Source organism: Manacus candei, unplaced genomic scaffold, assembly GCF_025592945.1.
Source record: "Manacus candei isolate 608988 ecotype Guabito, Panama unplaced genomic scaffold, ASM2559294v1 h1tg000017l, whole genome shotgun sequence".
Taxonomy (NCBI): Eukaryota; Metazoa; Chordata; class Aves; order Passeriformes; family Pipridae; genus Manacus; species Manacus candei.
Window position 1 is genome coordinate 26520333 of NW_026138065.1, and position 12206 is coordinate 26532538.

The 12206-nt window shown below is 49.5% G+C and overlaps 1 protein-coding gene across 1 annotated transcript in view; it reads left to right on the forward strand.

Annotated features, from left to right (window-relative positions):
* Nucleotides 1-12206, forward strand: part of GALNT14 (polypeptide N-acetylgalactosaminyltransferase 14) — a 96065-nt gene that overhangs the window by 34449 nt on the left and 49410 nt on the right. Inside the window, exon 2 of the mRNA XM_051783590.1 lies at nucleotides 1089-1258. Coding sequence (XP_051639550.1) covers nucleotides 1089-1258 — 170 coding nt within the window. The remainder of the gene's footprint in view (nucleotides 1-1088; nucleotides 1259-12206) is intronic.

The following is a 12206-nucleotide window of genomic DNA, read 5'->3' on the forward strand; positions in this document are numbered from 1 at the left end:
TCCTGTGACTACAGAAAATGCACTACCAGATGCGAGTAAAATCAATTACGGGATAAAAATCAACCATTTCAAAAGCTTCATTTTGTGCTATTAGCAGGCAAAATCGGCTTTGAGATGGTGTGAACTGAGGAGGGGGAAAAAAAGAAAAGAGGAAGAAAAGATCAATTATTGGATAAGATCACAATTTTCTTTAGGGCTGAGATGGCTGTAAATGTTTGCATCTCTCCGTGTTACAGGTAGGCTGAGATCAAAGAGGTTGTGCTGCTGTAACGATGAGATGTTATCAGCATGGTATTGTGCTGGCTGTCTCAGACACTGCCAAAGGGTGCTTAAACCCCCTGACAGCATCATACTGCGGAGGGATGCTTAAACCCCCCAACAGCACCAAACCACCAAGAGATGCTTAAACCCCTGATGGTTGTCAGAGCTGTTGGGTAACCCCGAAATGCAGCTCCTCCATCCTTCTGGAGGGGGGACCACACAAGCACATGCTTGCCTGCTCTTCTCTCTGTGGTAGGGCTGAAGACCTTAGTGGGAGACTTGTTGTGACAAGGATGGACTGAAATTGGGCTGGGAGGATGGTGACCCCCTTCTTCTAGAGTCCTGTTGCTGGAGCCAGCCCTTGGCCTAGGGAGTGACTGTGGAAATGTGGGACCGTGCTTGATGAAATGGCTCCTGTTGGTGGCCCTTTCCTGCCTGAAGGGTTACAGGGGTGATGGGTCAAGTGATGTAAAATACCTTTGTTTTTTGGCTGGAGATAAATTAAAACCCTTACAAAACCTTCGTGCTTTTATATTTCTTGAGACCATGCTGCTTGAGAGAGGGATCCCCCAGAGACCTGAATTTGGTTTCAAATTAGTCATTTTAAATTCAAATTGGCAGGCTCTCTTTGACGTGGTGTTTTGGGACCTGAGGAAAAAAAATAAACCCTGAAGACCTAATGGGACTCCTTCTTGGCCTGCTCTTGCAATGCTTGCCCATGTTGCAAGGCTAGCTGACCTCCGGTGGGACTTGGGAGGATCTCCAGAGTGGGGTCAGGTGTCGTCTGGTCTCTCCTCTCTCTAATGGGGCTGACTTTGTGCGCGCAGGAATCGGATGTGGACTGGGACGACCTTTGGGATCAGTTTGAAGAGCGGAGGTACCTGAGTGCCCGGAGGTGGAAGGGCGGCGAGGACCCGTACCGGCTCCATGCCTTTAACCAGCGGGAGAGCGAGAGGATCCCCAGTGACCGTGCTGTCCGTGACACCCGCCATCACAGGTTCTGCCTCCCCCCTGGTTTCTCCTGATCTCATGAAACTTCATTATATGGGTGGATAGTTCCGTTTCTCTTCAGGGCTATGGTTTTGGGGTGCTAGGTGGGTCTGGGCCCTTGGCCCACACCCAGTGGGTGTTCTTGGGATTGCTTCTGCCTGAGTTATATTTTTAGGATTGACTCACTTTGCTTGATTTCTTGGCATGTCTGGAAGTCTTAAACCTATTAATTAAAACCTATATAAATTTTCCTGGGACTATAAGGAAAGGGAGGAAAAGCCTTTTTTTACCTTCAGAAAAGTAATGGGTGTGCAAGAACACATCTCCATGATGGTAAAAGTTTTCACTGCTGCTGGGAGCTCTTGGTCTGCAGACAATGCAGTGAAGTGGTGCAAGGCGGATAAAATAAGTGTTGAACGTTGATTTGGCTCTGGAGAGAGAGGAGTGGGGAATGAGAGAGTGAGAGGGAGAGAGAGGTAAGAACTTGTTGGATTACTGGCTGCTCCAGCACCACTGAGGTAAAAAATATCCTCTGGCACCCAAAGGACCCCTTGGGAGATGCAGGGAGGATTGCAGCAAGGGCTGTGGTGTAGACAGAGCTCTCCTTCCTTGTCAGCATGAAAAGGGTGGGATGGGAGTTTTGGTGCACCCTTGCTTGCTGAGAGCGCAGCTGTAGCCTCCTGTCATTGCCTCTCCAGACTCATGAGGGAAGAGCTGCCCTTTGTGGGTGCAGGTTGTTGAAGGTCAGTGGGGTTAATTGTTAGTTTGCTGGATGGAGTGATGCAGAGGTGTCCCACAAGTGAAGGAAAAACTCCCAAGGTTCCCTCAATGCAGTTTTCCTCATTGTCTTCTGAGGGCACAGCATATGCCTGGCCCGTGCTGTCAGTCGCCAGCCCACAGCCGGTGCAAGCCCTTTCCAAGGAGCTCTGCCTGGCATCATGTCCCAGCTTGCTGGCAGCAGCCATTCTCTACAATCTTCTCCTGGGAGCCCTTTGCGGGAAGTCCGGCTTCGGTGGGAGCTCTGTGCTGGACCCGCTCATGGCACCTTGCTGCCCGTGCTGCCCCTTGTTCCCAGATCAGAGCAACTCCACTCCCAGCATCTGACCCAACTCTGAATTTCCCCTATTCCAGTTCAAAGGCAGCACTTAGGCTGAAATGCTGAAACAGCACCAGTTCTCCTGCCCTATAACAAGCAATGTGCTTATTTATTTATTTAGCTTCTTTTTGTAGTAAGGACCAGATGCTCTTTTCTCTGGAGAGGAGCTGTCAGCCCTGACAGACGCCTGTTATAGCTGAGCAGAGAGCGAGTGTGCTATTCCTGGAGAGAATTAATGCCAGGGATATTAACCATCTGCCCTATTAAAAGGGAAGATCGACTCGGCTGCCCCTTTGCCATACCCGTGCTGTGCGGTGGCAGCCACCTTGTTCCCGGGTGGGCAGACGCGGCGCTGAGTGCTCCTGTGAAAGAAAAGTTCTCATTAAGGAGGAAGTGAGGGCACAGCGCCTGGGAGGGGCTAGGGCTAATTTAATTTGTTTCCAATTTCCTTAACCTGGTAATTGGATTCTGATTTATTGAGTATGTCTGGAGAACGCTGCGGATGATGCGCCATTAGCCGAGCATTAGAGCGGCCGCAGAGGAAATGGGGCTGCCGGGAGATCTGGGGGAGGCAAGCACTGATGGGGAGTATGGAGGAGGGAAAAGAATCTGGGACTGTTGGTTGAGGGAGGGAGGAAAGTGCATAACCAAGACCTCTTAGGAAAAATAATCCTTGTTTACAGCACAGGTATCCTGGGAGCTGCTGCAGGTGATGCTCAGGCACTACCATGCAACCTAGAAGCTGGTCTTGAATTGTCCAGTACAACTGTGTGGGGAAGCATGGATAAGCATGGCCTGCTCTTGAAGCAGGGACAAATTGCTGATGGCTATGCAAGAATATACATAGAAATATATAAAGAGAGTCGAGCATGGTGTTGGCTAGGAGGTGTCCCTCCTGAGAAGGGAAGAATAGAATTCTGTGGACCAGGGAGAAGGGACACCCCCAGGGCTCATGCTACCTGACCTACTGGAGGCTGTGTTTAGGGGCTTGGTTTCAATGGAAAACCTGGATTAGGCTGCTTCGTTTGAGCCAGACTGGAAGTGTTCTGGCTTCCTTGTTTGAGAGTGAACCCAAGGATTTGGACCTTGATTCTGCTCCAGCTGACTTTGGGGGAAGATACATCCTGTCACAGATCCTACACTAAGGGGCACCGCCATGTCAAGGGGCTCCTGCCTGGCTCATGTGAGGGCTTAGGAGGCTTTTGAGAGGGTCTCACCCATCTCTTCAGCTCATACTCATGGGCAAGCAGGTTCTCCTTCAGCCTCTCAGTCAGATGTTGTTGCTCAAAGCAGATTGCTCTGCTCTGTGACCGGGTTTCCAGTGTGCTGGCTCCCAATCCTTTATCCCCTTTGCACGACACATGGCAGCACTGAGATGCACAGACCTGCAGACCATGGTAATGTCCCAAGACCCACACCCTGTAGTCCCTATCCTAGGGACTGGGATGTGGGAATGCTGCTCCTTGCAGCTTCTCTGTGGGCTATTTTTCATTAGGATGGTTGCAGAAGATTTCCTGGAGTTTTCTTTGGTAATCCAACCAGGCACCTGGACTTGCCAATGATAGCTGCAAAATCTGGCAAAGGCTGAGCAGCAAGCTCCTTGCCAGAAGGGCATGGAGAGGGCAAATGCTTTCGATGGGATGGGATGTGGCACTGACAGCCAGTTGCTTAGCAATGTTTGCTGGATTGATTTTGTTTTTAAATTACAGCCAGTGGAATAGTTTCAGATGGAGAGGAATTGCAGTGCTCCAAGGAATCAGAGCTGGAGAAACTGTGGTGGCTCTCTTTGCCTGTCTCTAGCCAGTGTGAGGCTGTGACCTTGTGCTTGGTTTGAGGGTGCTTTCAGACAGGGAAATGTCATGCCTTCTGTGCACTGCCTCGTGTCACTTGGCCTGTGAGATCTCACTACTGGAGCATTGCTCCTGGTGACCCTCTTGCATTTTGGTGCCATTAACTCCATTCCTGGTTGCACATTGACTAAGCTCTGGGACCACATAAAGGGATGCCTTTCTCCAGGAGAGGACCTCATATGGTCCTGTGGTGGTATATCACATCCCCACTCAGAGTTAAGGTTAAAAAACCGCTGTGGCTGCATCAGCAGATTGGACCTGGATCTTAGTGGCATGTCCACGCTGTGCACAGCCAGCTCATATCGCTGGAGTGGGTGACTGGTCCCCCTCCATCGTGGTAGCCACATGCCATTGGGATTACCTCATCTCCACATCCCACTTTCTACAACTCCCACTGGCAAACCGCAGGACCGAAACGGCAGTGAATGAGTCAGTGCCGGGCGTGTGCACTAGTGGGAGAGGAGCTGAGGTTTCCAATATTGCTCAGTGGCTTGGAAAGCTGACAGGGAGGATGCGTCGCCCCCAGCCATAAGATTTTGTCGTGATGGCTCCTGGGCTTTTTCCATCTGTGGCAGACAGCTCCTGAGGAGGCTGGTATTCACTGTGCAATCGCTCCATATGCTGCTTAGGCTGACCTCTGCCTCCCAAATGCTTCGGTGGGTTTGAAAGATGTGCAGATGCCACAGTTGTGGCTGCCAGGCTGAGCTGGGACCACGAGTCACGGGCAGCACCAGCCTGAGCGGGGGTTTGTGCTGGCTGATGGCAGCGAAGCAGAGAGGTGAATTCAGGGACAAGGAGAGTAGAGGAGAGGCTGGAGGAGAGGTGAGAGCCTCCAGCAGACTTCTGTAGCTACTGCAAATCATGTCAGACAGCTTCAAGCGTCTCCCACTGTCTGTTTTCTTCTATTTGCCTTACTTTTTACCTCCACACTGCCGATATGCATTTAGCAGTGCTGTCTCAAGAGCTGATAGAGCAAGGAGGCCAGGGATAGAAACCTCTCAAATTGCAGCAAAAGACTGGATTTTTGAAGTTCCCTCCCTCCCTGAGTTCCAAGTGCTTTACAAGAGGTCCTACCTACCTGTCTGAAGTTTAATTTTACAGCTGCTTAAGAGATGTGTTTGTGTGAGAATGTGTGTGTCTCCGAGAGAGAAAGCAGCTGCTAAAATCAAGTTGCAATTGAAACACGAGGCTGGCAGGAATACTGCAGGTAGGAATTTCATGTGTTGCACTGTCTGATGAAGTTGAGAGCATCCTGGCAGCCCAGAAGCCAGATAGTGCCAGCTTGTGCCCCCTGGAAAAGCTCTGCCCTTGTAGTCTGTCCTATTCCCTTTGCAGGGAACAACACACACTGTAAGATTTCCTCCAGGTTTCTTCGCTGGAGAGTGTCCATGGGGTAGGAGAGTTGCCCAGGGCTGGTTGCTCTGCTCATATGGACTGTTCATGGAGGGATGGGAAGAGGTACGTGAAGCCTGTGATGTTCCCCTGGAGCAGAGAGCTGCTGTCTTGCATTTTCAGGGTCCAGAAATGTCAGGATTTCAGTCCTCAAGCAGAAGCATTAGACACTGCAGCGTTGTTTTGACCCATTAATTTCAGCATGCATCCCAAGGGTGCAGAGCTTACACATTCAGCGTTACGATGGAGCAGCTGTTGTTGGAGTGGTCAAAAATACATGACTGTGCTGTGCATGGGAACGACTGGGAAGAGCACGTGGTCCTGAGGGTCAGCTCTGCTGGGTGTCGTACCTGTGTACATGGGCACGTGGGGCTGAGTGTGCATCTCTGCCACTGAGCACCTTCCCCGCATCCCTGTGTCCCGCGTGAGCACATTTGGCACACAGCACGTGAGAGCGTGTGTCGACATCTGCTTGCCAATTGCAAGAGGGCAGCTGTGTCGTGTGCAGAGCTTGAAGTGGCTCCATTTTTGGATGAGTTGATGACTGCATCCCAGGAGCGGCGAGTAGTCAAGTGCATTGAAAATACTGTAGCGTCTTCTTGGAAGTGAAGAGTCAAAGAGGAGAAAAGTAGTTTTTGACAGCATTGCCTTTGGATTAGCATGTTTATGATGCCGTTGGACTTCTCACATTGCTGTGTCTTCTTTCAACTTCCTTTCCTGCTAGACCAAAACCACTTTGAGGTGACTGGAGGTGAACACTGGGTCTCAGCATCTAGAGATGCATTTTGTACCTCACACGGGAGTTTAAGCATCTTACCTTTCTTGGCTGGTTTCTTGAGAGTCCCCAACAGAACTTAATGTCTGGAGAATGACATGTGTGGACAAGCCCAGACAGGGCAGATTGAAGGCTCTCCTCTGCTCTGTTGTCCTCAGTTCTACCTGAACATTAGACCTGCAGAAGCAGGTAAATGCCTAGCACGTGGCCAAACCCACTTGGAATTCGAGGGAAGGCTTGCAGGGATGTTACCCATGTGGACCTTGAACAATTGAGAGCAGAACCAAACCTAGAGGTTTTTCTGGCCTACTGTTGCCTTTCCCTTTGCTGACTCCATACATTTTTTCACTTTTGCCTCTGGACTGTAGCTGAGCTAATCCACTTTCCTGCGTAACGCAGACTAAGTCCCAAGGGATTATTATTTTTAAAATTTGCTTACTGAAGCAGTGCCTTGCGAGTTGCTGACTTGAGATGAGCTGTGTGGTAGACCAGGGCAAGAAGTGGTGTGGGTATGGGTGCATGCGCGTGTGGTCTCCCTGTGCCTGATGCTGCTGGGTTCATCTGCTTGGGGCAGAGGGGTGGTGGGGCAGCAGGGAGTGGAGCAGGTCTGGGCAGAGGAGCCTTGAGTGCAGTGCAGGTGGATGGACACTTGTCCGTGAGGATGGATGGAGCTGTACAGCTTACAGCTGTAAGATGTGAAGGAGGGAGCCAGATGAGGAAGATGGGAGAGAGGGAGTGCTCAAATGCTGCCACATCTCTGAACCTGGCATTGTTGAAAGCTGGAAGAGGTGTCCCTGTGTGGCCATGCGTGCATTCTGCTGTGTTTGCTCTGTCCTGCACCCTCTTGTGTGCGCTCAGGGTCCCTGTGTGGGTGCTCCCCCATGAGAAATCTGTGATATCTTGAGGGGAGAAGAGTGGCAGTACCTCATGAGGGCTTGGAGTGGCTGGACATAGGGAGGTACAGGTCTCTTCTTGCTTTTGGTGTTCATTATTAGCTGCTGTGTGACTGCCAGCAATATCCTCAGGAGTTTTTCTGTCCCTTGATCTGTTATTACAGCTGTTACACTGTTCTCTGGGCAGAGCCAGGATATTTGTCGTTTCATTACAAAATAAAATTTATCACATGTGGGCAAAGTCATGTATGCATGAGGGCTGTCCCTGGATCTCTCAAAAGATGCAAAGCACTTTAAGGGTGAAGTAAGCTGGGTAAGAGAAGATCTGGGGTCCCCCTGTCTTTGGTCTTGGTCTCCTTATTTCTAGTGACAGCAAGAGCACAGCGTGATCCTGCAGGCAAGCAGTTACACAAATCTATGGTGGAAAATGCATTTGAGATGAAAATATCTCCATTAGGAAACAGCATGATTGCTTTCATCTCTTGGACACCAGACCCCAAGAGGTTAGCACTCTACACTGTGTTTTTCCGTCACCTCCTTAGACTGAGATCTCTCGGGATGAAGATATGAGAACAGTCCATTAAGTAGAGCAGAGACTGGCTTATGTTTTGGGGATAAGCTAGAACTGCCTGTATTGGCCAAGGTTTTGTTTCTGCCATTGGTGAGATGGCTTTTGTGGCCTCAGTTTGAAACTTTTCACGGGCTGGGCAGAGAGAGTATTGCTCACGCCTCTTGTGTGCCACCTGGTAACCCTTTGACAATGGTAGAAATAGCTAGCACGAATTGGGGATGTATCTTAGTATGTTGTATAGCTTTTATTTATGCAGTTGGGCAGGTGAAAGTGGTGAAAGTCTGTGAGAGACACAGCTTTGGGCAGCCAGCTCGCTCTCCACACTATTGCCAACCACTGACCAACTATTTGAGATCCAGCCGTACTGTCTGTGTAAGAGTGGATTATCATGTGATGCTGAGATTTATTTTATTTTTTAGGGAATTGTCGTTATTACCTCTTCTTATTATAGTTACCCTGTTTTCAAGCTCTTCAGCACTCCAGGATTTCAGATCTTTCTTAAACATGTTGGTTACTAGCAGTCAGTTCCCCTAGCTGGGAAAATCTGCAGTCTGCTAACAGAAGACCCAGTATGGAGCTCCCCTTATCAAGCCCCACTATTTATAGCTTTGTGCTAGAGTTTACACTTACTGCCACTTACAGTTTGGACCCATGTATTGCTGGAGAGCTGAGGCTTTTGGCTGAACAGAAGCATGAAGCCCAAAGTACAGTTAGGGGATGCAAACTGGGAGGGTCCTATCTGGCCAAAGACTTAAGGATGAGGCATAGTTTGACTAAGGGAGTGCACTGCATCCCCCAGACTACCATGCAGTAGTTATTTTGGCCTCCCAGCCCCTGTCAGGGAGCTGTACCAGCATCTCATGATTGTGATGGCCAGTTTGTGCTGACACTGTTCTTTTTGTGTGTCTGTTGGCTAAACCTGACCAACCTAAGAGTATAGGTGGGCGAAAATCTGTGTGTTTCACTCAGAAGAGCTCAGTTCTGCACATTGTAGATTCAGTCCATCTGGAGTGCTCACCACACATAGTGGCGTTTTGCACTTGGTTTTCTGGGTGAATTTGAGCTTGAAACTCCAAGGGGGTTTAAGGAACAGGTGTGTGATCAAAACACGGGGAGGTTGTTTTCAGGTAGCACAGAGAACAAGGAGTACTGAGATTTTCGGTTCTTGTCAGCTAAGCAAGGAAAGCAAGACAGCTATTAATCAGAAGCAGGCACTTCATAAGATCATAGAGTAATTCAGGCTGGAAGAGACCACAGGAGGTCTCTAATCCAGCCTCCTGCTCAAAGCTGGGTCAGCTATGTAATCAGCCCAGGTTTGTCTCAATGCAGAAACCAATGAGCCCGTTGGGACTCCTGCCCCTAAGGCTTGCCCCCAGCATTTTGTGAAAGCTGTATGTAATGTAAAAACCTTGGTTGCAGTGCATGGAATTTGTAGTTCTTTTCCCCCAGCTGCCTGTGGTTGGGTAATAAGCTTTGAAGTTGCTGGAGTTGCTGTCCTTGCAGTGCTTGTGTTAACTGTATCTTGTCCAGTCACTCATAGCAAGAGCATTTCAATGAGAGGAGGGGTAGGTGCACATCGAACCGTGCCTGATAAAACTTCCTGTCCTCACTGCCTGTCGGCTTTCCCAGGATTGATCGTTATGTCAGTAGAAAATCTGTGTATGAAATCTGTGCATCGCTGTGTGGTCATCCCGAAGGACTGACGAGGTGACTGGAGACCTTCATCCGTGTGATTAACAAGCACAGGAGTCTGTGCTGCTGCTTGGGTGATGTTGATGTGTTTGGTGGCCTCAGGTCATTCTTTGTGGGACAGCTGTGAGGGGAATTCTGTCGTCTCCTCTTTTGGGGTTCATCATCCCTTAAGAGTGATGCACTTAATTACTGTACTCATATATCTTCTCTGGTTTAACATTACAAGGCTTTGCCACTGGTGGGGTTGAGAAAAGCTTGAGAAAACTTGGTCAAGGACAAAAATTCCATGGAGTCTCCACTCCATTAGGTAGCTTGAAAGTGGAGGGAAATATTCACTGGAGCATTTTGGCACTGCAAAAATCTAGTGTTTCATGTTCACCTGCATTAAGGTGCCTCTTTCCAACAGTTGCACCTACTGCTCCTGGAGAGCTTATGCAAGAAGTATGATGGGTCTGTCTGGGAGCTCACCAACTGTGAACTGAGCTGGACATTCACATCCTGGGAAATGGCTGGCGAGTACCAAGTCCCCAGACTGGGAATGTCTGTGGCCACCCCAAGATGTGACATTGTCTGTGCATTTGCTGCCCCATGTTTGTTGTCTGATGGCCCATGGGGTACCTTGCCAGGAGGTGGAGGGCTTGAGGAGCAGGCCAGGTAGACCTGATGGCTTCTGAGGCAGGGACTAGTGGCTGGAAGGGACTAAAACTGATGAATGCAATGATCTTTTTTCAGATATCTTTCTGTGTAATGTCCTCTTTTGAAGGCTTCTTGGTTTTGGAGTTTTTTTGAATGTGGTGGAGGAAGAAAGACTTGATGAGAAGGGTCTGCATGTGATGGGGTTATAGTGGGTTTCAGCACTGAGAGAAGTTACATCTCCCCTGAGATAGCTGCCCATGCCTGAGCTGAGAGCTATCCTTGGTCAATGCTCCTGGACCATCATCCCAACATTTACTTGTCCTGAAGAACCCCTTCTTCCCTCCTCAGATGTGACAGGGCTTCTGACATTGCCCATGTTGGCTCTGCCCATGCTTTTACTGGGAGTTAGTGTGTTCCCTGGACATCACGGACATCCAAACCACCCTGTGTGACTTGCACAGATCACCCTGGGGAGGAGAGAGGCTTCCAAGCATTGAGATCCCAACACAATCCCAGATTTTACTTTGATGTCTGAGACAGCCTGTGGTGCTGCCCTGCCCTCCAAGCCCTACCTAAGCACTCCCTGGAGCTAGAGGTGGTGGGTCAGGTCAGTCAACACTGCCTTCTTGGCATAGAGAGAGGGTCATTGTCACTGCCAGTCTAACTGCATCGCAGCAAAAGGACCTCTTTCCAACTTTTTGGTTTCAGAGATGCTAGGTCTTCCTCACCCTGGCAGTGCAGTGGCTCCACTCCTGATTTTGGACCACAGCTCAACTGATCCCAGGTTGTGAATCACGCCCTGGAGTCATGGGCTCTGACTGTGGATGTTCGCAGTCACCAAGGGGGCAGGAGCTGAAGTGCCATGAGATGGTGCAGTTTTGTATCTTGAGGGGCTGCCTAGAGAAAAGGCAGGCTGAGGGGCTTTCATTAAAAATGGTTCTGGGAAGGGGTACTGGAGTAGGGGTAGGCTGGTATTTCTCCAGGAGCAGAGTTGGTTGTGTCTCAATTATGGATGCTGAAGGGTGATGGCAGATGTGATGGTGCTTATTCTGCAGTGCTATTCCTCCCCTCTTCTTTTCCTTTTCTTATATGAGGAGAATGAGGGAAACTCTTGAGAACGAGCTGAGGAGCGAGCTAGACTGTATGAGGAGCTGATGGAAGTGTATAGGCGGGTGTTGTAGATGCAGGAGGATGTGTCAGTTAAGTGGCTGTTACTCATTTCTTTTTCTGGAGGGTAAAGCTAGTTATCTCTGAGAGGGCTGTGCTAGGAGTGTGAGTTGTGGCACCTGTCTGCACAGTGAGCAGAAATGATTCCTGAGTTGTGTTCTTGGCTAGAAGATGTCTGCAGGGCAAAGGGGATTGGCAGCGTGAGTACTGAGGGAGTCTGTAGGTGTCTCAGACTCCGTGTCTCGGAACCCGGCTGCTGGCAGTGGGGGTGACTGGAGTGTTCCAGCAAACATCATGGTATAATACTAAACTTCTCATTGCTGTGTTTTGTTTATCCAAGTTGTCCCTTCTCCCAGCTGCACAGTGTCTTACTGGGTAGGAAGAGCATCTGCACGGGACAGGCATCCTCCCAGAAATAGTCTGAGGACCTCACTTGGGAGCAGGCACAGCTTCCATCCCAGCTGTCTCTTCCCTGAAGAATACCTTTATTTTGTGGGCTTACATTTTCCTTGCCAAAAGTTGCTGTTTCAGAGAGAAGAAAGCTGAGAACAGTTTCTCCCCCTTCTCCAAGTGACAGATTTCTTTCCCCTAAGTTATTGTGGCTTTGTTTCCCTATGAGACAGTTTTGATTTCATTTTGGAAATTCCCCACCCACCCATCCCCTGCATTTTGCCAAGAAAAATGCGTGCACAAAATAGTTCTGGGTCGATCTGAAATGACCCTTCCCTCATCCTTTTTCAGTTCCTTCATTTACCCTGCTTGTATTCCAGCCCTGTTCTTGGCAGCCTCTTGGAGAGGTGTTGTGCACTATACCTTTGATGAGGACTTACTGCGGCAACCTTCTTCTGTGCAGTCCCTATGGGAATTTGCTTCAGCGGTTGGT